At 55.9% G+C, this 25,931-nt stretch overlaps 1 protein-coding gene across 1 annotated transcript; it reads right to left on the bottom strand.

Annotated features, from left to right (window-relative positions):
• On the bottom strand, positions 1-24,089 carry TCF25 (transcription factor 25). Its single transcript, XM_045076502.1, has 18 exons — positions 23,744-24,089; positions 15,606-15,770; positions 14,804-14,878; positions 14,004-14,122; positions 13,000-13,065; positions 9,598-9,680; positions 8,594-8,724; positions 8,133-8,232; positions 7,360-7,453; positions 6,161-6,253; positions 5,903-6,008; positions 4,728-4,887; positions 3,348-3,435; positions 2,488-2,646; positions 2,244-2,334; positions 1,741-1,820; positions 584-656; positions 1-303 (listed from the first exon to the last, which is right to left on the bottom strand). Exons 1-18 carry the CDS (start codon positions 23,933-23,935, stop codon positions 145-147), a joined length of 2,034 nt encoding a protein of 677 aa, XP_044932437.1. The 5' UTR covers positions 23,936-24,089; the 3' UTR covers positions 1-144.
• Between the last annotated feature and the right edge of the window lie 1,842 nt (positions 24,090-25,931).

The following is a 25,931-nucleotide window of genomic DNA, read 5'->3' as shown; positions in this document are numbered from 1 at the left end:
TGTAACCCATTCACATTTATAGGCGACACAGGAGGCAGGCGGACGACACATCAGCATCTCTACTCCAGGGAACTGGCCAATTCCGACCAGAACAGCAATCAGGAACATAATTGTACAGCGTTGGGGCACGACATCTCTGCGGGCTCAGTCCCACTCCCCGTCCCCCTCGAGGTTGTCCTCGCGAGCTGCCTCCACGTCGTGGAAGTGGAAGTTGGCCATCATGTCTCGCACAGCCAGCATCAGCCTGTTCAAGCCTTGGTTGTGGTTCGGACCCCCAGCCCCTCCGTCCTCCAGCCGCTCCCCCTGCGGCAGTGAAGACTCGTCTGAGCTGGGGCTTGTCCTGGGTCCTGAGGCCCAGGGCTCCCACCCCAGCTCCCCCAGGACCCTGCTGGGAAGAGGAAGCTTCAAACCCAAACACAAGGCTAGGCCCCAGTGCGAGGTCCAGGAGCCATGCCTGGGGGAGGGGCTGAGGTGGCCGCGACCGTTTCAGGCAGGCTTGTCCCGGCCTCCTGAGCGGGCTGCAGGTGTCCGCGGCCCAGCCTGAACCCACATGGCAGAGAGAGGCCAAAGCGTGCTCACATACCTCCATGGTGTAATTAGGCAACAAAGACCGGAAGAAGAGGGCAATCGTGTTTCCATGGCTGACGGGACTCAGCCTGAAAGAGGAAGAAGGTCAGATGGTGCAGCTGTGCGCCCTGCCCTGGGGCTGGGGGCAGGGTACACCAATGCAGCCAGCGCAGCAGCTGGGGCACAAGCTCAGGCCTCCCAGGGAAGGTCACCCAGAGGGGGCGGGCCCTTGGGGACCTGGCTAGCTGAGCTCAGCAGAGAGAGGAGGGTCACTCGCCACGGCTCAGTGGCTCACTTTTGAGAAAAGCCATGCAGGGGCTACAAAGTGGTCATGTGAGGAGAAGGTTCCAGAGTGTGCTGGGGAGTGCCCTCCTGGTAAGACATGGTGCTGGAGCCCAGCTCCACTGGCCATTTGAAGACTGGTGGCTTGGGCTGGCACAGCCCTTCACTCCTCAGGCCTACACTGTCCAGCAAGGCAGCTCTCTGAACCCACCAACATTAAAAATGTGTAAGCGTCACCTTGATCGATTCAAGAACTAAAGTAGGCACTCTTTTCCTAGAAGCATGCAGTCCAACTTTTAGAATGTAATTCAGTTAAGAAAAAGCTTTTTATTCTACATAACGTGCTCAACTGAAGCCTGGAGAGGGCATGCATTCTGGAATGGAAAAACCTGTCTGGGACTTCCAGAGCTACAGGCTGTGCTGACAGCCTGTGGTAAGGCCACCAGGAAAGCAGAAGGCAGCTTTCCCATGATCCAAGGTGAAGCGCCGTCCCGCTCCACTGCAGCTCTCCTGGGCTGGGCCACACAGGCCCTTCTCAGTTCGCAGGGCCCCAGGCATCAGCAGACTCGGGCTGTGGCTTTGATACTACGCTGCCTGCTAGGTACGCACATAACACGGCTCCATGGCGCCACACAGGCCACAGGGCGCAGCTGGTACGTTCCTCCAGCTTCCCACTGTTACGTCCGACACCTGCTCTAGAACCCCATGGGAAGACACTCCTTCGTCAGACAAGCAAGCGAAAGGACATGGCTGGCAAAAGCGGACCTACAACCCCGCGTCACCCTGTCCTCAGGGGCCTGGGTCTGGAGGAGGCAGGGGGCCCCAGGGAGCCGGAAGCACTGACCTCAGAGCTACACAAGCAAAGGAGCAAAGCAGGAGGCGGAGAGGTACCTCTCGGGTCTGACGTAGGAGTAGATCGTGTCCAAAGGAGGCAGAGGGTCAAAACCCATCACAGACTGCGTGGTCACATCCTTCAGAAAGGGAAGCAGACCCATGGTGAAGCCCGGCTGTGCCTCCAACAGACCTCCAGCTGATTCCAGCCTGGACCAGTCTCTCCACGAGGAGTCCGTCAGCCAAACAGAATCGGTCCTTGGCTGCAAGGCTGCGTCTGCTGGACGCCGGGCGAAGGGTGGGGACAGCCTTGCTTCCACTGAGACAGGCACTCTGCCCCACTCAGATGGCCAAGGATGCCTGTCGGCCAAAGGGCACGCGCAGCAGGGGAGGAGCAGAAAGCCACACTCCCTGTGCCAGGATCTCTCACCAGAGTGCCTCAGGGCCCCCGCTCTGAGCCCTGGGAGGTCAGCCGGCCAGGAGCAGCCCCCCTCTCAAAACCCCAGCTGTGAGGGAAGGGCCCGCGGGCGACAAAGCCCCCGTTTCCAGGCCCTCTCCCTTACCGGGGGAAGGGCAGCAACAGCCTCCTTGACCTCAGACAGGACCACGTGCCGGTGGATGTTCCTGGGCGCTCGCTGGTAGAGCATCTTCCGCCTGAGGTCCGGGAAGGAGAGGCGTAGTAGGCTTGTGGCGCAGAGCCCGCCCTGGCCCCACGGCGACCCCTGTGACCACCACCCCGAGCACAGGGCTTCACCACCCACCAGGCCGGGTGCTGCCCCCTTTGCCCCCACCGGCCCCCAGGCCCACCTGCTCTCACACGCTGCCACCGCAGGGTCCCCAGAGTCCACCGCCTGCAGAACCTCCCGGACGTTCTCCTCCAGCCAGCTCATGGTGGCAGGCTCCTTCCAGAGGAAGTGTGACCTTCCAAGGTACAGGCTCACCAGCTGGCTTAGGGCAGGGGGCTGGCTGTGGGAGACAGGGGCTCATGAGCTGGGCCCACCAGGGCATGGACTCCACACACCCACCAGCCCTGGGGGGAGGCCCAGGGGCCCGTCCAGCAGCCTGGGGGCGGAGCAGGTTGCCCAGAAGGGCTGCTGAACTGGGACAGGCCACTGCCCAGACGTGGGGATACAGAGGCATCTGCTTCCACAAAGTGTGTACTTTTTAGTAAGAACAAGGTCTTTAACAGAAAAGGCTTGCGTAGGTCTGCGCAGGCCGGGATGCCGGAGGCACTGTGCTGGTTTACTGCGAGGGTCTGAGCACGGCCGGCTCCCACGCTGCATGTTTTCCTTATTTTTTCACGAGACATTTGGGCAAGGCAGTTGGGTGCGCACACAGCTGTGTGACTAATACCCACGGGGTCACCAACCCCAGCCAGCAGGGCTGGCGCATCAGGCCCCACACCCTGCCCACTTCTCAGCAGGAAGGCCCGTGCTTGGGGCTGCATGTGGCCCACGTGCCGGCCGGCGCTGTGTCCAGCCCTCCACGGCGGGAGAACAGTCCGGCTGCCAAGGTCCCTGCAGTGAGCACCCAGCAGGACTCTGCCTGGGGCGGGAGAGAGCTGTGATGGCCAGCCTCACGAGCCTCCGGTCTGAGTGAAAACGGTCCCCGGGCTCTGCTCCCAGGGGCAGCCCACGACCTGTGGGCAGGCACTGTCCTATCTTTACCTGATCTCGGCCTCCGGGCCAAAGAAGCGGTGCGTGGCGACAGCGGCATCGGGCCGCACGCTGCAGTACTCGAGCAGAGGCAGGAGCACTGCAGGAGGAAGCAGGGGCCCCCAAGGGCATGTGACAGGGTGAAGCCAGTCCGCCCGTACCAGCCCCCAGGGGGCCTCTGCCACCTCGGACCGGGTCTCTGCCCTGCTGCCTCCCAGGGGCCCCGTGTGCATCCGAGGGCAGCCCCACGAGGCGTCCCCACACACTCCACCTGCGGGCTACTGGAGGGGCCGGCTCATGGGGTTCGGGCTTTGGGTGCAGACACTCAAGACAGCGCTCTCCCTCCGAGCACTGGAGGCCGAGTGGCCAGGGACAGGAAACAGCAGGGCAGCTCAGTGGGCAGCAGGACCCCCAGGCTGTATGGAAACACCACCGGCAACCATTCCACGGCCAACAGACCCGAGCCTGTACGGAAGCACCGTCCGTCGTCTCACGGCTGCCAACACCGCTGGCCCCACACGAACAGCTAGCGCCCACCAGGGGCCTGGCCTCCTCGCTACAAGCAGCTCGATGAGGAAGGGTCAGTTCTCCCAAGACTTGGCCCGGCAGCCACGTGTGTGAGGCCCAGACGTACGAGCAGGGACTGAGAACGCTGTCTGGTGGGAACCCTCACTGACATGGGCTTCGATCCTGTCCGGCCCCCTCCTCACGCCTGCGCCCCTCGTCCACACCCCCCGCTCTGTTCTGTCCCTGGCACCTCGTGTCAGCTGATACGCCGTCCCCTTCAGCCCATTCCACTGGCGGCTCCCTGCCCTAGGCTGTGAGCCCGAGAGGTGGGGACCTTGGCTGCCTCCTCTGCCTGGGACGCAGCAGGCTCACGGAGCTGAAGGGTGACTCACGGGGCTGTGGGGACAGTGTGCCTGAGCCACATGGCCAGTCCCTGGCACACAGCCCTCTGTGAAACCGCACGTGGTAGGAGGGCCCAATCCACCAGGACCCTGACAGGATAGGAGGCTGCTCTCTGATCTCCTGTCACCACCGAGATCAGCCCGCAGGACTCTGTCCCCACACGGACACTGGCCCACGACTCCAGAAAGCTCAGGGAGGGTGCAGGAGCCTGTACTGTGTAGTCCCAGGACAACCTTGTCTCTGAGTTCTTCAACTCCCTGAGAAGTGCGGTCTGCGGACCGGGCCCCTCCAGCACGGCTCTGCTGACACCCTGCAGCTCAGGCCCCTCCCTCTAGAAAAGACCTGTTTTCTGAGAGCAGGTTTTTCTCTGTCAATATTGAAACACTCATCCTAAAACCCCAAGACAGTTGGAGACCAAAGTCACTTCTGACTCGCTCAGCTTTCGAACTGTGCTGGGTGGGGGGCTGATGAGGGTGCACCCACCTCCGGGGAACATGGTGAGGGCCTGTCGGATCAGGACAGAGGCCTGCTCCCTAGCAGAGCTCAGCTCCTGTTCTGGGAGGTCTGCTTGCTGACTCAACAGGAAATAGGCCAACGGCACAGAGAAGGCGAAATTTGGGAGCTGAGACAGGTTCCGATGAGCCTGCAAGGGCCAGAGAAACCAAGTCTGGAGCGCGGATGTGGCAGACGAAAAGGACGCACCATTTCCAGGCGCTCCAAGTCTGAGCCCTGGCGATGAGCACAGGCGTCCTGCTGGCATCTCTCTACTTGGCATAAAGAACTTCATGGCACGTCTGGGAGCTTTCTCTTGGCAGGAGACAAGTAACAAGGCTGGGGTGGTGGTGGTGGCGGGGGCGGGGGGGATTTCGGCAGGGACAGAAGAGAGGAAGGTCCCAGGGGAGGTGGAGTCAAGTGGGGTCACAGGTGCCCACCAGCAGGCAGCCCGTGCTCACCCACAGTGGGAAACTCGGGAAGCCCGGGTCCAACGAGGAGCGTCCCTCCCCCTGCTGGAACCTGATCACATCCGTGGACATGGCCGAGCACCTTGTTGGCCTTTCTCTACGTGTCCGTAACAGACAACACACAACGGGCCAGGTTTTCTCCACTAAAGCAGGGCCATGGTCTCCAGAGTTCAGCAAACATTCCCCTTTAGCCCTGCTGTGGAGCGGGGGTGCGCTCCCTGGAGCTGCATTTGGGGGCTCCAGAAACTTCTGTAAACTAGGGGGACTCCTCGGCCAAAGAGCCAAATGAAAGGGCTCAGAGTGACTCACGTATGTGGTCATTTCTCAGTGACACCCACCAGCCCCGCCTCATGGGAGGTGGTCAGGGTCACACATCTCCGAGACAGCACCGTCCAACAGAAACATATTTTCTAGCCGCCGAATTAAAAACAGAACACATGAAATGAATGTTACTACTTTTACACTTAGCCCTAACCCTAAAACAGCGCCACTGCAACACGCCATCACCATCAAGGTCAGCGGTGAGGCAGTGCATTTTTTACAGTTCTGCCTTGAGGTCAGGACCGCGGCGGTGTGGGTGTGTGTGTGCGTGCGTGTGTGTGTCCGTCCCATAGGGGCCCCGCCCCCCACAGCTCTGGCGCCTGCGGAAGCAGCAGCAGCCCAGAGGGAGACAGGGAGGGAGAGGCGCGTACCCACCTCCCACTCCTGGAAGAGGCGGATCAGGTACTCGTAGTTGCGTGCCCGCAAGGCCAGGTGGTCGATGAGCAGCAGCATGCACAGGGGGTCCTCGTCGGGCTCCAGGCTTCGGGGGCGGCATAGGAGAGAGGGTGCCGGTGGGCAGGGGCAGGCAGCTGCGGGCGGGGGGGCAGCTGCGGGCGGGGGGGCAGCTGCGGGCGGGGGGGCAGCTGCGGGCGAGGGCCGCAGGGACCCCGGGCATCAGCTGTGGGCGCTTACCTCAGGATGAGCTTGCAGAACTCCAGCGCCGTGCGCGGGCAGCCGCGCTTCTCTAGGAAACTCATCTGTTTGTAGAGGGCCAGGTAGAAGCTCCTAGACCCAACACAGTTCCTGGTAAGCCAGGGCAGCCGCAGTCCCCCCGCCGCAGCGCCGCCCACTACGCACTGGCGCTTCCCAGGCAACCCCGGCGGCGCAAAGGATCATGAGCGTTCCTCAGTCTGCGGGCCCAGTTACATGGGTCCCCAGGGAGCGCAACAAGCTCGCCATTAGCTCGGATTGTCCTGGTTTTGGTTTACGGTTCACCATTTCGGGGAAGAGCCAACCTCTCCTCCCATCACTACTGTGGAAATCTCCAGTCCCAGGAGTGGCTAGGGGGCTGCTGCCGGGCGTCAGGTTCGCTGAGCTGGATCCTCCGGGGGCACTGGGACTGTTACCAGTGGACACCACCCTGCTGAGCCTGCACGTGTTAGCACGTTATAGCCTGTCTCCAAGAACCAACAATTCCACTGGAGAGCCAAATGCAACGGACACAGAACCAGACAATTGTGCAGTAGGGGGTCCAAGTGTCCTGGGACCCAGGCTGATGGCCAACGTGTGTGTGTGGGACATGAGCAAGGCTGATGGAGGCCCTGGTGGGTGAAGAGGGCACCAGGACAGGACACACCCATCTCCCCCACAAGGCCCTGAAGGCCAGACTGAGGGCAGGAATCAGAGGTGAGGAGCGAGGGTGCCAGAGCAGGGCTCTGGGGCGGGAGACACATCTGTGAGAAGAGGGTGTCATGCGGTCTTCCCTGTTCAGTGCGGGGAGCGGGATCAGACTGTGCTCAAATAGCTCGATGATGGAGGAACGTAGGACTGCCCACAAAACATTCCAGAGCATTCCAGACTCCTGGGGCACAGATCCTTGTGTCCAAATAGACAAGAAAACACAACTACACACCCCCTGATCAAGCAGGGGCTTATCAGACTCATTTCTCTCAAGGACAAATGTAACCCCAGGCTAGCCCAACCCATCTGTCTTGGAGTCCAGGCCACTTATGTTCAGGTTACAAACACAGTGAGACCCCCTGGTGTGAGTCAGCAGGTGGGACAGCTTGGGGACAGCCCCCTGCCACCTGCCCTAGCTGCACCTACATGGGTACTCACGTCCCCCCACGGCGCTGACCCACCTCAACACACCTGCCACCCTGGAAACGCACCTGTTCTCGGGCCTGCGGTAGTCCAGCCGGCAGGTCCCGCTGGTGAGGCTGAACAAGGGGTGGAAGGCGCACTCCATGCTGTACAGCGCTCTCTCTGAGGGCCACACGGACATCGGGGGAGGGGTCACGGCCAGCGCGCGGCACCTCCAAGCCTATCCCCCAAGGCTCACAAAGAAAGCTCTCAAAGGAAGAGAGCACAACAAGGGTTCTGGAAAGTGCCATGGCGCAGCCCTGACCCTGGGGATCATGAATGCCACTCTGTGCACTGACCTCACGCAGAGGGACGACTTTCTAGACAGGGAGATACAAACACATGTCCTCACAAAACCCACATGCACACATCCACAGCAGCTCAGTCACGGGACCCAAGACGTGGAAACTACCCAAGTGTCCACCAAGTAACACACCAAACACAGCCCATCCTCACTGCGGAGCATCATCTCACTGAAGAGGAGGGAACCCTGAAAACATGAGGGTAAATGAAAAAAGCCAGGCCAGGGGCTCAGTCAGTGACACATCTGCTTTTGGCTCAGGTCGTGACCCCAGGATTGTGGGATCAAGCCCCGAGTTGGACCCCAAGTTCAGTGCGGAGTCTGCTTGAGATTCTCTCTCCTTCTGCCCCTCCCGCCACCTCTCTCCCCCCCTTCCTCTCTTAAAAACAGCCCTGGCAATGGCTGTGTATGGCCAGCACCTTCTGGGACAGCGCCTGCGCCTCCTCAGCAGAGGGGGTGCTGGGCCCGGTGGCAGGGCCGAGCGCCCAGACGGGCTCTTACCAACGAGGTCTCGGGCCATCTCCTGATCCTCCTGAAAACGACAAGCATCACTGAGCTGCAGCAGCGAGTCCACGTGGTATGGGCTAGTCTGGAGCAGAACCTAGAAGCAAAGCGGGGACGCTGCTGGGGCCACAGGCCATGCCTCCCGGACAGCCAGCAGCAAGGCAGCAGCCCCAGGCGGGGCTTTCTCTCAGTCACTGAAACCAGGCTCACTGGTGCTGCTAAGCTGCATCACCAACCAGGCCTGTGGTAAGAGCAGGGGCCCCGTGCCCCAGGACCTCTACCTTCACCCTCTGCCAGTCCCCCCAGCCCTGGGATCCAGGTGTACAGCAGGGGTCAGAGGAGACAGAAGGAGAAAGGGCTTGCGGGCCGAGGGACTGCAGGCTGTGACCCCGGTGCGGGGCAGCCTGGTAACTGAGAGGGTGTAGGCTGGGCAAAGACGCTCCTGGGGACACACGCACCACGATGTTATTGGGCTCCATGGACTCCACCGCGGCCAGAAACTTGTGCTGGGTCTGCTGGTACTCCTCACTGTGCTCAAAAGCAAAGGAGGAGAGACCCTTCTTGGACTCCAGCAGCCTCATCGACAGACCTGCGGGGAGGGCAGCATCAGGCCCCTCCTGTGACCCCCACGAGCAGGCTCAGGCATACTCCACGGAGTCCCCGTCAGAGCGTCTACCTTCCCACAATGCCCAGGGCTGACTGCCTGTGGTGTGGTCTACACCAGCTTCCCGCTTATGCTTTTCCCAGGAAGAGGCTGCTTCCCCGATGGGTGTGGCCAGATCACCCGTGTCCTACAACAGCAAAGGTGAGTGCCACCCCCCCATCTGACTGGGCTTAAACACCAGGCAGAGCCCAGATCCAGCCGGGCACGGGAGACCAGTGGGAACCCTTTCTCTTCCTGCCAGAAACTGGGTATGCGAAGCCGTTTCTTCCTGGGAGCCTTCGGAAGCATCACGAAATGGGTAAACGGCTCCAGGCTACTCTCCTGCCGTACCACGGAGCCAAGGAGACTCCTCTGCCCTGGCTCGGGGCTTCTGCAAGGAGCTTCCCGTGTCCATGCTGCTGGGCAGGGCGGGGCCGCCACATGCTCCCTCCATGACGGCGACGGGTGCTCTTGTCTGCACACTCTCTCCCGCCCCAGTCAGGCCCTAGACCCAGGGGCTCTCTGATACGGGGTGGTTACGCCACATTCCCCAGGTGCTTCTGCACAGTTGCTGATCTTAAGTTCTACAGACTTACTCGCTGGCAGCAAAGTACAAACTATCACACCTGGAAAATGAACGAGATCGCTTCCTACAATACAGTATCCACAGGAGAAAAGTAGAAAAAAGCTGCATGAAACCCTATTTGAGAAAACATGCAGCTGGCGTATGGGGAGGCCAGGGGATCCTGGGTCCTCCAGCGCCAGGCTACAGAGCCCACACAGCCGCGCACCTGCTCTGCCGAAGCCACAGCCCCTCACCTGGTTTGGTGTACCGCGGCCAGGTGCTCTTCGGGGTTGTGAGCCAGGTACACTTGGGGTACACTCGCTGCCTCTGCCTCGGCCTGGGGAGAACAGACATGCTCACAGCTTCCCTTCACTGCCTAACCCTGCAGGGACCGCGGAAACAAAACTGTGGGGAAGGGAAGGAGGGGGGCAGGGGGGCAGAGCTACGGCCAGGACACAGGACCCTCAGGGTGCCTGGGGAGCTCAGCTGCTCAGTCTGTCTTCAGCTCAGGTCACGATCCAGGGGTCCTGGAACGGAGCCCTGCTTCGGGCTCCCTGCTCAGTGGGGAGCCTGCTTCTCCCTCTCCCTCTGCTGCTCCCCCTGCTTATGCTCTGTCAAATAAATATATAAAATCTTAAAAAAACAAACAAACAGAACAGGACCACCACCAGACGAAACTAGAAACTGTCACCTAAATGACCAAACAATCAGAGAAAGAAAAACAGAAAAGGGGCGCCTGGGTGGCTCAGTGGGTTAAAGCCTCTGCCTTCAGCTCAGGTCATGATCTCAGGGTCCTGGGATCGAGCCCCACATCGGGCGCTCTGCTGGCGGGGAGCCTGCTTCCCCCTCTCTTTCTGCCTGCCTCTCTGCCTACATGTGATCTTTATCTGTCAAATAAATAAATAAAATCTTTAAAAAAAAATAGAAAAACAGAAAATTTATAGTCCAGCAAAATAGCAGAAAAGAAAGGGTAAAAAGGAAACAAAAGTAGAAGACTGCAAATAAAGACATGGGGAAGAGTGAGCCTGTAGGCGTCCCATGGAAGGAAGCCATCTGCATCCCTAAGGACCAGGCCGGACAAATGCCCCGCCAGACGGGCACAGAGGACAAAGGGACGGCCTCTGTGCCTCTGCTGTGAGGAGGCCCTCTCCTCCCCTCGCAAGATGCCACCAGCGCAGCAACAGGTTTTGAAAAGGGAAAAATGGTAACCATGAAAAGAACTGGTGTAGCAGGATACTGACGTCAACACGCTGCTGAGTGGGAATGACCAAGACAGAGCATGAGGGGGCGGCGGGAATGGGAGGCCCGGCTCCCGAGATGCTGTGCCTGGATGGCCCCCTCCCCTTGGCCGTGTGCTCCACCTCCGTTATCCGGGGGTTTCTACAGGGGCCAGACCGCCCTCTTGAAGCTGTGGCCACAAACAGGTTATATATGGTCACTGGGGCTTTTTTTCTTAAGCTGAGTAACAGGCAGGTGGACATGTGGACACTCTTCTCTATACTTTGATAATCTGAACCATTTCGTTGAGGAAAAAAAGTATGAGTAAGAACTGGTCTGTATTAGGAACAGGAGAAAAAAGCACGTTTCTTCTCCCAACAAGAAGGCAAAACTGCAGGAGAAAAAACATGGTACCTGAAAATCATGGTCAAAATCTAAAGAAAACTCATCATTACCTATAAAATTTTGAGCTTCTAACCTTGAAATCTTAGCCAGCTTAATTTTTCTCAATTAGCAGCAAATCCAACACGGGTTTCGATTCTGGGATAAGTCTGATCTTTGTTATGTAACAGTTCTCAGTGTTTGATGACTTCTGGGAGACGCAGCAAGAAACGCTCTGAGAAATGCTCAAACAAGGGTCTGTTTGCAGGACTGTGTGTCGGAGGGGTAGGTGTTCAGCTTTCTGGACCCCCAGCACCGAGGCCGGCTCTGATTGGGAGCGTGGACGCTCAGAACTGCCTGGTCCCCCGAACCGCAGATAGAGCCCAGCCGTGCACTGAGCAGGGGAGCAGGGAGACATCAGGAGGACAGCGGGAGGGCTGTCCCTCCCGCTGTCAGGGGAAAAAGCCATGCATAGGCCTCTGCAGGACTGAAGGCGCTGCCAGAGAGGACGACTAGAAACACACGGAGTCCGCCTGTGTGCATGGTGAGGGAACTGGAGCTTCTCAGGGAAAACCGTGGTGGGACTTCACGTATTCAATCGATGTTCTAGAAGCATGCGACGACTATAAATACAAGAACTATAATCACTGTGAACGACCATTTACACAAACGTAAGACTGGGCAGAAATATGAAGGAACAGCAAAGACGGACCAAGCCGACCCAAACCAGTGCAACAGGGTGGGGAGGGATACGCCGTTCAATCAGGTGACAAAGAGGAACATCGTGAAGAGACCATGTTTTTCATCAACATTCTGAAAGAAGACAAAGTAGAAATCCTTGTGTCCTGAATAACTTAAACACCCAGGATAAAACCAGAAACCATCAGCCAATAACAAGAACAATTGCTGGTCGACAGCATTAGACAGAACTGTAAAAGCCCACCCCCACCGCAGGGCAGACAACAGGGGCTGCAGTACTCGGAGGGCAGTGGAGGCCTGGAGCTGACCGCACACGGGGAGGGCCACTGCTGGGCGGTTTCACTAGAAATGACCGCCAGCGGCAGGGAGACCACAGCCGACACAGCAGCCGACAACTGTGCCCTGGGGCGCGTGCACCCCCTCATCCACCTAGAACCTAGAACCCAGCCAGGCAGAACCAGGTGGTGCGGCGCACGGCAGAGGGGCCCAGACGGGGGCAGTACGCCCCCCAAATGGTGATCTTGGAGGGGGGCTCAAAGGAAACAATTCTATTCTAAATTGCCCCAATTTTTTTTTTTTTAAGATTTTGAGAAAAAGAGAGCACGCACATGACAGCATGTGTCTGCAGGGCTGGGGGGCAAAGGGAGAGAGAGAGAGACAAGCAGGGTTCCAAGTGCAGAGCCCAAAGTGGGGCTCAATCCCAGGACCCCAAGATCATGACCTGAGCTGAAAATAAGGGTCTGATGCCCAAGCGACTAAGCCACCCTTGCCTCAATTTTTTTAAACCAAGCATTTAATTCTACATTCAGAAAAAATACATATACTGAAAAGCCAAAGCTTCTGCCAGTGTGGAAGTTCGCGGTCACAACCGGCCTCAATGCTGGGGGTCAGGAAAGCCAACACCCACCCCTTCGACACACAGTCCTGCAAACAGACCCTCGTGCTCAGAGCATTTCTCACTGCATCTCCCACAGGTCGTCAAGCACTGAGAACTGTTACATAACAAAACCAGACTTATCCCAGAATCAACCCTGTGTTGGCTTTGCTGCTGATGGAGAAACAAAAATTAAGCTGGCCAAGATTTCAGGGCTAGAAGCGCAAAATTTTAGGACCTCTAGAATCTCTGTAAAATTGTGACACACATGCTAGCAAAGGCAGCGTGCGGGCTGGAGCCCAGTGTTCATGGAAACAGTCAAACATCAGCTCCTCCCTGACCCTTCAGGTTCCGAAGAATTTGCAGAACCAGAAATTCGAAGGCTTTCCTTTGGCAAGGAGCTTTACCTCCCCTCCCCCAAACGTTCAGAGGCCTTGAGAATACTCCCACACATTTTTTAGAACAAAGCCAGTGTTGTGCTTACCTTTGTTCCCCAAGGACAGCTCGAGCACCAAAATACCTTTTCAGCTCTGTGTCTGGATTCAAGTGTCTAGAAAATTGAACATTTTACAACGAAAAATGAAACGAGTCTGGGGATTCTGAAAGGTCCCATAAAACTCAGCAGGCAGAACGGCTACTCTGACATGAAGGACAGCTGGCAGCCTGCGTTCCTCCAAACCATGCGGGTCGCAAACAGAGGCGGCCAGGACTGGGGCTGAGTCAGAGCAGACTCAGGCCTACAGACCAGATCAAGGTGGGCTCACTGACATAGGAAAAAAAATAGCTTTTGGAAGACTGGCAACAGTCTCTTTAGTAAGAACGAGGTTTCATTAGGCGTCTACTAGGACAAGAGAGGAATAATTTATCACAGAACGACATCTTACTTCAATACCATTCAAGAAAAACCATTCCCAGATACATGAAGCTGAAGGACGGGTCACTGGAAACAGAGTATTTCCCCTTTCCTTCTTTCTCCTTGTTCCTTATTGCCTAAATGCTTGGCAATAAACCTACATTGCTGGGGCGCCTGGGTGGCTCAGTGGGTTGAGCCTCTGCCTTTGGCTCAGGTCATGATCCTGGGGTCCTGGGATCAAGCCCCGCATCAGGCTCTCTGCTCCGCGGGGAGCCTGCCTCTCTGCCTACTTGCGATCTCTGTCTGTCTCATAAATAAATAAAATCTTTAAAACAAAATAAAACATGGATGCCTGGGTGGCTCAGTCGGTTAAGCGTCTGCCTTCAGCTTGGGTCATGATCCCGGGGTCCTGGGATCGAGTCCCACCTCAGGCTCCTTGCTCAGCGGGAGCCTGCTTCTCTCTCTGCCTCTGCCTCCCACTTTGCCTGCTTGTGCTCTCTCTCTCTGACAAATAAATAAATAAAATCTTTAAAAAACAACAAATCTACATTGCTTTTAGATACAGGACGTCTTTTTCAAATGTTTTTTTCCCTTTTCAGGGAGTCTGTGTCTCAGCAGAGAGGAGAGAGCTGTACCTGTGCTCCACATACAGGACGTGCTTCTTGGAGCTAAGGGGAGGCGGCCCAGGGCGGTTGAAACCACTGCTGTCCTCAATCCTCTCCAAGATGCGATCAATATCTTCCAGCCCATTTTCCTAAAAACACCAAAACAATATATTAATCACCACAATGACTTTATTTTAAATGTTTTAATAATAACAAAATTATTTTTATAAGAAACCCGCATTATATTGTTTACATTCCGAAAGACATTATAATCCCAATACGGAGTACTGCAAATTTATTTAGAAAAAAGGAGAGAGTTCAGCATTGGCAGGACCACAGAGCCAGAAGGACACTTCAAGGAACTCAGTCACAAGCCCAACTGCTAGTCCTATAGGAGTGCCACCTCTCCAGATGGGACTCGGGACCAGAACGACCAGTGACAAGTCCAGAAAGCTACAACCTCCTCAGGAGACACTGCATCTGATGGTGAAGACTGAAGGAAGCAGGGTTCCGACAACAGACCGCACCCAGAGGCTCACACCTCACCATCCCGTCAGTCTGGCAGCCTAGAAAAAGCTCAGGCCACGGGGCCAAAAGACCAAGAAGGGGCTCTGCCGGCCAGAGAATGTCACTTCAGATGGTGGCCAGGACGTGGATATCAAGAGTGAGGGCGTCTAACCCTCAAGGAACGAAGTGAAGGAATACCAGCCAAACTTGGTTCGTGACTTTCCCTGACCTCTGAACTAGAATCCTAATGGGAAGAAATTAAAACACTAAATAAAAATGAACTGCTTCTACCACCACCTTGAAAAACAGCCATATGCACATACCAAAATTTCTCCTGTAGTGTTTTTCTTATTTTTCTGTTTCTTTTTCTTCTTTCGGAGTTTGCCACTTATATTAGACTAAAAAAAGAAGCACATTTTGGTCAATGGAAAAAGACAATAAAATGCTAAAATCTGACAACTAAAGCAGCAAGCTGAAGAGGGACATGGGACCTCAAGAGACTCCCAGGGCCCAAACCATCCACCCATCTGCCCTCTGCCCTCATCTTTCATTTTGCCAAGCACCCTCCCTACCACACGTAGCTGCCTGGAGACGGGGGCCCCTGCACATCCCCCTGCACACCTCCCCCACCCTCTGGTGCCTCCGCCAGGGTCCCTCTGGTGCCTCCACAGGCCGCCTCCCTCCTTGCAGTGTCCAGGCCCCCACCATCCCGAGCTCAGGCGGGGGTCCACGGCACCCATGAGTCAGCTCTCTCCGGCTGCACTTGTCCATCACCTGCTGCACAGACAAGCAGAAGCCCCCCAAGAGACCCTCTCCTGTGCCACGCACCACAGCCACACTGCGACACTAACCAGGGTCGCAGGTCCTCAAGGCCTGGCACCCCCAAAGCCCCGCCCACCAGACCAGAGCTGCAGCCACAGTTCCAGAGCACACAGGCTGCCGAGCACAAGCAGACCCTCCCCAAGTGTGAAGGCATGTCGTGTGCTAGGGAACCTTGTCGAGGGGACCCTGTATGTGCCCCCCTTAAGAGCTTCCTGCAAATCTTCTCCAGGGTCCCAAGGAAATTGTGCGGCAGCTGCAGGGCCAAAACGGACAGCACAGAGTGGGTGTGGTGGCTCCCCATACCTGCTCTGGGGGCGCTGCCCTGTCAGCCACTTCTCCAGCCTTCTTGCGGTCTGCACCTCCACTCTGCGACCTCCTTTTGTTCCCGGACACCACCGCGCCTGGGAGCAGACCATCGGGTCTCTCCCCATTTAGCACAGGTCCCTCCTCCAGGTCTTCGATGTTGATCTGGAGAGACAGAGGCGAGAACAAGGACTTTGCAGGTGTCCCGGTCACAGAGTAAACGGTGATACTGAGCTGTGTCAGAGTGGAAAGCGGGGCAGAGCTGGGGCGGGGAGACCTATGCAGGGCCGCTCTGAGGTCACATTGGGAAGAAAAACACCCATGTCAATGCGCCCAGCAGAGCCGTGGTTCTTACCTTCTCAATACGCCCTGCTTTAGGGTCATCTTAGTCAACGAACCCCAGAGATGCTAGGGCCCAGGGTGGCCCCATGTGTCTCTGTCTTTACAGCTGACATAAGGAAGAATCCCCAAACCTTACAAGCTCTCTCCCTTGCTGACCACCACTCCAGGGCAAAGATCTCTCAACAGCCCGTTCATGTTCCTTCCTGCTACCTAGAGCTCTAGCTCAGTTCATCTCCAGCAGCCAACAGGACAAGGAGCTAAAGAAAAGGTACGTAGGGACTGACTTACCTAGAGACTCTTCCCTGATAATAAAAGGAGCTCACACAACAGAACCTTGCACAGCAGTACAAAAGAGTGAACTGTGCACACCCACTCACACTCACACTCTGGAGGCAAGACGGGGGTGGGGTGGGTACAAGTCGCTGGACAAGTTCTGGCCCTTCAGCCAGTCAAGGAATAAACAAACAAAAGAGGCCAATACAGAACAATGATGATGATGTTTCATCAGCCGAATGGGATGGACCCCATCTACTGCACTCAGGTCCAAAAATAAATAAAACTGAGTCTTCAACTTAGGGCATCTGAAAAATATAAAGCTCAAAACATAAAATAAAAATACGATCTACTTTAACCCCCACAACCCTGAGATAACTTTCTTATTTATTTATTTAAAAAAGATTTTCTTTATTTCTTTGACAGACAAGTAGGCGGAGAGGCAGGCAGAGAGAGAGAGGAAGAAGCGGACTCCCCTCTGAGCAGAGAGCCCCATGTGGGGCTCGATCCCAGGACCCTGGGATCATGACCCGAGCCAAAGGCAGAGGCTTAACTCACTGAGCCACGCAGGTGCCCCAACTTTCTTTTTAAAAATTGAGATCCAGGGGCGCCTGGGTGGCTCAGTGGGTTAAGCCTCTGCTTCTACTCCCGTCATGATCTCAGGGTCCTGAGACGGGCTCCACCTCTTAGGCTCTCTGCTCCACGGGGAGCCTGCTTCTCCCTCTGCCCTCTCCCTGCTTGTGCTCTCTGTCAAGTAAGTAAAATCTTAAAAACAAAAACAAAAAAACACCCTTATATTGGGTTGGGGGGGAAGGACGCCTGCGTGGCTCAGTCAGTTAAATGTCTGCCTTCCACTTGGGTAATGATGCCAGGGCCCCGGGACGGAGTCCCGCATCCGGCTCTCTGCTCAGAGGACGCTGCTTCTCCCTCTGCTGCTCCACTTTGCTTCTGCTCACTTTCTCTCACAAAAAAGAGAGAGAGAGAGAACAAATCTGAGATCATCCTGTGCCTGGTGAATTTTCATTCATTTTTTTTTTTTTTTCTTTTTGAATCTACTGTCTCAGCTGGGAAACTATCAAAGAAAAGAAAGCAGGAACAAGTTTTGTATCCTTTGGTTTTGCTTGCTTTGTTCACCAAGGGAAAGTTCCAAGTGGCAAAGATAAATTTCAGGAGTATGTTATGTTTGTCTGTCTATAAATCCATTCCTGACTTGAAAACGCTAGAATCCTACCAAAGTAGCATTTGTCCCAGCACTACCCAATACTATGGAGATTCCTACTATGGATACTTTTTGAGTGAGAGCGCCAGGGGCCCAGGTGTGGTCTGGTTGGTTTAGATTTGGGAACAAAGAAAGAAAACTGGACTGAGACCTCCTGGGGCATTTCCTCTCAACAATGGAGAGAACTGGCACCCAAGCTTTCTCCGGCATTCAGCCAAATGGTACCTCCAACGCAGTGAAGCTGGGTGCCAGCCGACTCTTTCTTTTTTTCCCTTAAGATTTATCTCTTGGGCACCTGGGTGGCTCAGTGGGTTAAGCTGCTGCCTTCGGCTCAGGTCATGATCTCAGGGTCCCGGGATCGAGTCCCCCATCGGGCTCTCTGCTCAGCAGGGGGCCTGCTTCCCTCTCTCTCTGCCTGCCTCTCTGCCTACTTGTGATCTCTGTCTGTCAAATAAATAAATAAATAAATAAACAAACAAACAAATAAATAAATAAAAAGATTTCTTTCTCTGAGGGGCATCTGGGTGGCTCAGTTGGTTAAGCATCTGCCTTCAGCTCAGGTTGTGGTCCCAGGGACCTGAAATCAAGCCCCATATTTCGGGGGAGGGGGGCGTCCACACTCAGCGGGGAGTCTGCTCCTGCCTCTCCCTCTCCCTCCCCTCACATGTGCTCTTTCTCCTGCTAAGTAACAAATCTTAAAAAAAAAAAAAAAAAAAAAAAAAGATGTATTTATTTAAGAGCAAGCCAGTGTGTGCACCAGGGCGGGGGGGCCTGCCAGGGTGCCTGTCAGAGAAAGAGGGAGAAAGACACTGCTGCAGACTCCCCACTGAGCATACATCCCCAGGTGGGGCTCAATCCCAGACCCTGAGATCATGACCTGAGCCAAAACAGAGTTAAACGCTTAAATGACTGAGCCACCCAGGCATGCCCCCCTCTTATGGTTTTCTTAATAACGCTTTCTCTTCTCCAGCTTAAGAACACAGTACACAGACCATCCCGCTGTGTGTGGCTGATTATTTCTGGCCATGTCTTCTCACAAGACTTTCAGAATCAAGCAATTCCTGACCAAGAAACAGAAGCAGAACCGTCCCATTCCCCAGTGGATTCGGGTGAAAAGCAGTAATGAAATCAGGTCTAACTCCAAGAAGTAATGCGGGAGAAGAACCAGGCTAGGTCCATGGGGCATCACACTTCATGAGATAGCACACCTAGCTGGCACACATATTTAATTAAGCTGCATGGGGGCGCCTGGGTGGCTCAGTGGGTTAAGCCGCTGCCTTCGGCTCGGGTCATGATCTCAGGGTCCTGGGATCGAGTCCCGCATCGGGCTCTCTGCTCGGCAGGAGGCCTGCTTCCTTCTCTCTCCCTCTGCCTGCCTCTCAGTGTACTTGTAATTTCTCTCTGTCAAATAAATAAATAAAATCTTAAAAAAAAAAAAAAAAAAAAAAAAAAAGAAACACAACAGCAGTCGAGTTGAAAGGTCTCCCGTTTATCACTGAACCAGCCTCCTGGTGCGGAGGCATAATAACAGCAAAATCATTTCCCTGAGAAAACATGTTTGTTGGGCAGGTAGGAAGGACGTTCACAGAATGATAGAACATGGTTTTCATGCAGCTTAATTATTATTTTTATTTATTTATTTATTTATTCGACAGACAGAGATCACAAGTAGGCAGAGAGGCAGGCAGAGAGAGAGGAGGAAGCAGGCTCCCCGCTGAGCAGAGAGCCCGATGCGGGACTCGATCCCAGGACCCTGAGATCATGACCTGAGCCTGAAGGCAGCGGCATAACCCACTGAGCCACCCAGGCGCCCCTGCTGTTGTGTTTCTGATTCCTGCAGTGCTGAATTCCGCCTCCTGTCAGATCACGCATACCACTGTCCCCTGACAACCAAGTATGTAAAACATGGCTAAGGGGTGCCTGGGTGGCTCAGTGCCTTAAGCATTTGCCTTAGGGTCAGGTCATGGACTCAGGGGTCCTGGGATCAGGCTCCCCAGGGAGCAGGGTGTCTGCCTGTCCCTCTGCCCCTCCCCCAGCTCATGTTCTCTCTCAAATAAATAAGTACAAAAAAAAAAAGATACAGTATATAATACATACAACATAGCTTCTATGTCATCAATAAAGCTTCCAGCAAACAATAAGCTATCAGTAGGTAACTTTGGGGGGAATCAAAAGTTATAGGCATGGGGCGCCTAGGTGGTTCAGTGGGTTGAAGCCTCTGCCTTCAGCTCAGGTCATGATCCCAGGGTCCTGGGATCGAGCCCCGCATCGGGCTCTCTACTCGGTGGGGAGCCTGCTTCCTCCTCTCTCTGCCTGCTTGTGATCTCTGTCTGTCAAATAAATAAATAAAATCTTTAAAAAAAAAAGTTATAGGCAGAATTTTCAACTGCACGGGGATTCATGTCCCGGCTCCAGTGCTAATCAAGGGCTAAATGTAATTATTTGTGAAATATTGATCTTCTTCACTTAGAGGGAAAATTTCTCAATGCTACCAAGTCTGGTCATTTTTAGAAGTGGGGCTGTGTGGTTTTTAGCAGACTGTCGAGGTAGACCTAGACTCCCAAAATACTGATTTCTATTCTACATCATCCACAATCATTGCACAGTATGTTATGCTGCAAAACTTGAACTCTACATTTAAAATGGGTGAGTTTATCATTTACATATATTACACTTCAATAAAGTCGGTTTTGGGGATGCCTAGGTGGCTCAGTTGGTTGGACGACTGCCTTCGGCTCAGGTCATGATCCTGGAGTCCCAGGATCGAGTCCCGCATCTGGCTCCCAGCTCCACGGGGAGTCTGTTTCTCCCTCTGACCTTCTCGCTCATGCTCTCTCTCACTGTCTGTCTCTCTCAAATAAATAAATAAATAAATAAATAAAATCTTTAAAAAAAAAAAGGTCGGTTTTTATTTATTTATTTTTAAAGATTTTATTTATTTATTTATTGACAGAGTGAGATCACAAGTAGGCAGAGAGGCAGACAGAGAGAGGGGGGGAAGCAGGCTCTCCACTGAGCAGAGAGCCCAATGCGGGACTCCATCCCAGGACCCCGAGACCATGACCTGAGCCGAAGGCAGCGGCTTAACTCACTAAGCCACCCAGGCGCCCAATAAAGCCGGTTTTAAAAACAACTCTGAATGAAATAGAAAAACGATTTCTAATCTAAAGCCCCCCCCCCCCAAAAAAAACCCACCCCGCAACCAACAGCCAGTCACGAGGACAAATTCGTGAACGAACAAAGGACAGTGTCTCTGCTCAGCTTTCCTCTCCTCAGGAGAACGGAGCTGGCCCCTGCATGTCTCTCAGTAAACCACTTAGGGTCACGGTTCTCCTTAAGTGCTACTGCACCACCCTTCACTTGGTTTCCAGTATCATTTAATGTCGACGTTTGCTGAGTGTTGACTAAAGGCTGCACATGTTAACTCCCATATCACTGATGACATCCCCATCAAGTAAGTGAGATCACCCCTAAGACCCAGGGAAACCAAAGTTTGTGTTCGGTATCTTGTCTACATTCTCTCGGCTTTGAAGAGGTGGAGCCAGGATTCAAACCTAGGTCCTTCTGCCTCCAAAGCCTGTATGCATACATTCTGGCTGGAGACAACACCTGCTGGTCCTCTTAGAGGAAATGCTGACTCAAGTGGTAACTTTTCTGCATATCTGGGTGCCAGACACAGGGTGGTCAGAATACGTTAGGGAATGGCAAGTCTGTTTCCACAAAGCTTGTGCTTCAGCAGGGAAACAAAGCAACACCAAATCTAAAAAAAACCAACAGGTTATTTGTACAGTATATTCTGTTAATTGCCAGGGAAAAATGAGAAAAAAATAAACAGCAGAAGAAGGGAAATGGGAATGTGAGGTAACTGTCCTTTTTTTGAAAGATTTTATTTATTTGAGAGAGAGACAGCACACACACACACAGACATAGAGGAAGAAGCAGACTCTGCTGAGCAGGGAGCCCAACGTGGGTCTTGATCCCAGGACTCTGGGACCATGACCTGAGCTGAAGGCAGGAGCTTAACTGACTGAACCACTTAGGCACCGGCTTTTTTTTATTAAGAGTTATTTATTTTAGAGAGAATGAGCGTGGGGGAGGGGCAGAGAGAGAGAGAAAATCCTCAAGCTGACTCCCTGCAGAGCAGGTTGTCCAAGGGTGTGGGGCTTGGTCTCACAACCCTGAGATCAGGATCCACAACTCAGTAGCCACCCAGGCGCCCTGGGGTAAGTGTACTTTTAAAGCAAGTAGGAAGGGTAGGCAAGCCTGAGGAAGCAACATCTGACCAAAACCGGAGGGAGGAGTGAGCCATGTGTCACCTGCATACAAGATGCTAAAAGCACAGGAGACAGCAAAGGGGACAGATCACTATGGCTAGAGCACAGCGAACAAGATTATAAAGAAAACAGGTAGGAGAGCTCATGGGGTGAACTGGGCCAGCCTGGAACCACTGGGGGGTTGTGAAAAAAAGGAGGGCTGAGGTCAGACATGTGCTTAACAGGGTCACTATGGCTGGCCTCTGTGTTCAGAGACTGCAAAGGAAGAAGAGCAGAACCAGGAACGGGCACAAGGATGCTGACGATCCAGGCCACAGGCAATGGTCACCCCCAGGGGCTGCACCAGTGGTCTGAGTGTATCGTGCGAGAGAGAAAGCTGCTTGGGAATGCCCTCACATTGCTGGCGTGGACAAGAGGAAACGTGGAAATGCTCTCCACAGAGCAAAGCCTGGAGGAGGCAGGAAGGGCAGTGAGCAGCATTGGACACACTGGGTTCGAGAGGTCTGTGAAAGGTCTAAGAGGAGACAGATGTTGCTGCGCTGGACACAAGAATCCCAAGACAGGGAAGGACATCTGAGCCGATGATATCAATATCAGAATGCGGAAGGGAGAACACAGACAGCAGAGCCCTGAGCCCCTGCGACAGGATCTCACAGTGAGGCCCACATCAATGTTCCCCTCTCCTTCCGCAAGTGAGCTCCTGCCACTTTGTCCATTTCTCCCTCGTCCATCTGTCCTCCTGTCTTCTTCAGCAGGAACGTTAACTCGCTTCAGAGACAAATACCATGACAGGCTTTAAGGCAGGAAGCCTAAATTTACTCTGCAGGTGCACTTACTACCTTGTTTGCACAAGGGGGCACTAGGACCGCCTTCCCAGACTACCAGAATCCCAGGACCCAGCAGCACTGCCTGGAATGTGCAAATGTCCTCCAAACAAAAGCTACTGGGGTTAAAGACTGAATCTGGGGAATACGGGAACCAGGAAGCACGCGGGGTCAGACGCGGGGTCAGACGTCCACGGAGATGGCCCACGGCAGCACAAGCTGGTTTCAGCCTGTGCACAAGTGAGGTGGGAAAGAAGACTTGGGTGTTCTGGAAGAAGTCAGAAAAATGAGCGGCACGGTTAAGGGCACATGAAGGGGCAGGAATACTGGGGAGACAGACTGCGGCGAGTCCAACCGCGGGAGCCGGGAGACAAGCGCGGGCGGACACCACTCTGGCTTCTGTTCGTGTTGGAGACGGTTTGTAACACAAATGTCGAGACAGGCCAAGCAGCAGGGTGGGGTCCAGTCGCAGAAGCAGCAGAGGGCAGACGACTGCGGCGGATCTGAAGACAGGACGCGGCCCCGCCTGCACCGCCTCTCGCCTGCCTTCCGAGGCGAGGCCAGCACTCTGGACGCCCGGCTCCCCAGCTCCCGGACGGGCAGCCCCCGCTCCCCACCATCTACCGACGGCAGCAAGCGCGGCCCAAGACAGCGCTGACAAAGGTGCCTGGTCTCTCCGCCACCTGCAGACCCACCGCCGGCTGCTCGAGCATCGGGTCCCAGCTGAGCAACACAGACACGCGGGCTGCGCGCACAGGGCGCTCGGAGAAGCGAACGACCGACTGCGGCCAGCAGAAACCCCGCGGGGCGCGCACGCCTTCAACGCGCGTCCACCGCGTGGGTGCCGGGCCCGACACCTGCTGCGCGGGGCCCAGCGAGGAGCCCGGTCCGGGGCTGTGCCGCGGCCCTGCGGGCGCCTAGCGTACGCCACGCCCAACCCTGCGACCGAGCCCAGAGCCCCCAGGGGCGGAGCCGTGAAGCCCCGCCCACCGGGCTGCGGACCCGCCCCGACGCCACGGCCACGCCCCCTGCGCCGCAGCCCCGACGGCCTCGGCTCTCCTCGCCACACCCGAGCCCGACGTAGCCACGCCCACCACCGCCCCCGCGGCAGCCCGGGCCACGTAGCGCCCGCCCCGTGACGTCACGAGCCCGCCCCTCCCACTGCCCCCTCCCACCGCCCCCACCCCGGGCAGCCTCGTTCCTCACCAGCTCGAACCGGTTGTTGACGCAGACGCCTTCCTTCCCTGTGCCCCGGGGGTGTCGGCCGCCTGGACCCCGCTTTGGACCTTCTTCTTCCGCATCATCCTCATCGTGGAGGACAAACTGCAGGGCGCCGGGCCCAAGAGGCTCCTGGCCGCGCTGTTCCCCCCTCAGCCTCCGGAGGGCCCGGCGCGACATAGGACCCAACGGCCGCTGACGCCTGGAGACCGGGAGAAGGAAGAGCAGAAAAGAGAGCGGCCGGCGCGCCTGCGCACTTACGGCACGCTGGCGCGAGGCTGGCGTGTCGCGTCTGCGCCCTGAGCTTCTCCGGAACTTCCTCTCGGTTGACAGGGCGTCAAAGAAGGTGCGGGCGCGGCCCCGGGCCAGTTCTCGCGCGACTTGGGCGCCTCCGCGCGGCGGTCGCTCGGGCGGTACCGGCACTGGGCGTCTCCGGGCCTTCCGGAGGCGTGTCCGCGACCGCCGCCGAGCGGGGGCGGGGGCTGCCCCGGCTGCGAGCTGTCCACTCGCGAGCCCACCCTCTGCCCTGCGAGCACGGGCTGGCCGGGCGGGAGGAACCTGCGGGCGGGGTGGGCGGGGAGGTCGTGCGCGCAGGCGGGCGCGCGGCCTCGTGGCGTTGCACCTGTGCGGGTGCACCGGGGACGGACAGCCGGGCGACCCGGAGGGGGAGCGACTGCCCTCGGTCAGCGTCCGCGGCTGCAGGCGGGACGGCGCCCTTCTCATTAAAAGTAAACACGTGCAAACCGAGGAGCTTCCCAGAGGTGCAGATCTCCGCACCGCTTCCTCCCCCGGATGGACTGAAAGCGAACCTCGGGGCCGTCCTGGGAGTTTGCCTTTTGTTGGCGTTAATGCGTCCCGGGTGATTCTCCTGTTGGTCTGCGTCTGGGACTCCGTGGTCTAAGGTGGAGGAGGCTCGCCACTCTTACTGTGTCTTAGTCTCCTGGGGGGATTTCTGCAATAAAGATCAAGGGCGCATTCCTAGCAATTACGAGGTGGGGTCAGGCATCGATAGTTTTTAGAAGCTCTTCGGGGATTCAAGTGTGCCGGCAAGACCGAGAACCCCCGCACTGCAGAGGTGTAAGTGCAGGAGCAAGAGGCTCTGGTGTGAGAGTGTTAGAAGACTGGAGACAGCAGCCTTGTGGGGGCGGCACCCTACTAAATTCTTACCTCCTGGGAGAAGCTGTCCCCGCCGTTTCAAGTAAGGAACCGGGATTGAGAGTAACTGGCCCAGGTAGATCCTGGGTTTGCATGCCGACTGTGGTTCCAGGATTCAAATGAGGAAAGCCACTGGCAAGGACCAAGAAAGGAAAATGGGGACAGGATGGGTCAAGGCCTCTCCCTTGACCTTTGAGCTCCACCCCAGCCTTCCTCTTAAGCCTGAATGTTCCTCTCAGACTGGGCATTGGGTCTCCGGAGACTCACGGAGGGAGAGGGTGTGCACACACAGGCATACATGGCTGGTCAGCCTGCGCAGGCCATCAGGGTCTTGCGGTGCTTCGCATTGGCTGACATGGCTGCTGTCTCTAGCCCCCCAGATGCGCCACCTGCTCCGGGCACTCCCCTGGAGTCCCTTAGGTCTTACCCTCCCTACTTCCTGTAATCCTGCTGTTAAAGGGCTAGCTCAGGGAGAGCCTCCAGGACATCACTCTTGTCCGTTCGGATTGGCCAAGGCCAGCCTAATTAAGTAGATCTTGTGTCCCCCCCGAAGTGGCGTGAACAATTTATGCAGGTTTCTTGCCTCCCCTCTGAATGAGGACTTCGGGATTCTCAGCCTGGATCCGCTGCCTTCTTTGCCTTCCACAGGAGAGCAGCCATGTGCCCCTGAGACATGCAGTCAGCCCAGCCTGAGTGGAGAGCGTCAGTCTCCCTGTCCCCACCGAAGGCATGGCCCTCGGAAGTTTGCCTGCAGACAGTTCTAGACAAAGTGAGCACCATTTGTCACAACCCAAGTCAGGGGAGGGTGGGGCTCAGTGGGGTGAGTGCACGGCTCTCCAGCCCGGGGTCAGCAGGAGGGGGCCTGCAAGATGGGGCAGCACCTCCCAACTTCGCCTCCAAGGGTTATGTGGCCCCTGTGGCTCAGCCCAGATGTCCCAACATGGGTTTCTACTTATTTCCAAGCATTCCCGCGTGGAGTAGAACCTTGGATTCCCGTTCTTGGGAACGTGGGCCTGGCCCA

Source organism: Mustela putorius, unplaced genomic scaffold (assembly GCF_011764305.1).
Source record: "Mustela putorius furo isolate JIRA1106 unplaced genomic scaffold, ASM1176430v1.1 tig00000174_pilon_pilon_pilon, whole genome shotgun sequence".
Taxonomy (NCBI): domain Eukaryota; kingdom Metazoa; phylum Chordata; class Mammalia; order Carnivora; family Mustelidae; genus Mustela; species Mustela putorius.
Note: the sequence above shows the minus strand (reverse complement) of the source record. Positions and strands in the feature narration are given on the sequence as shown.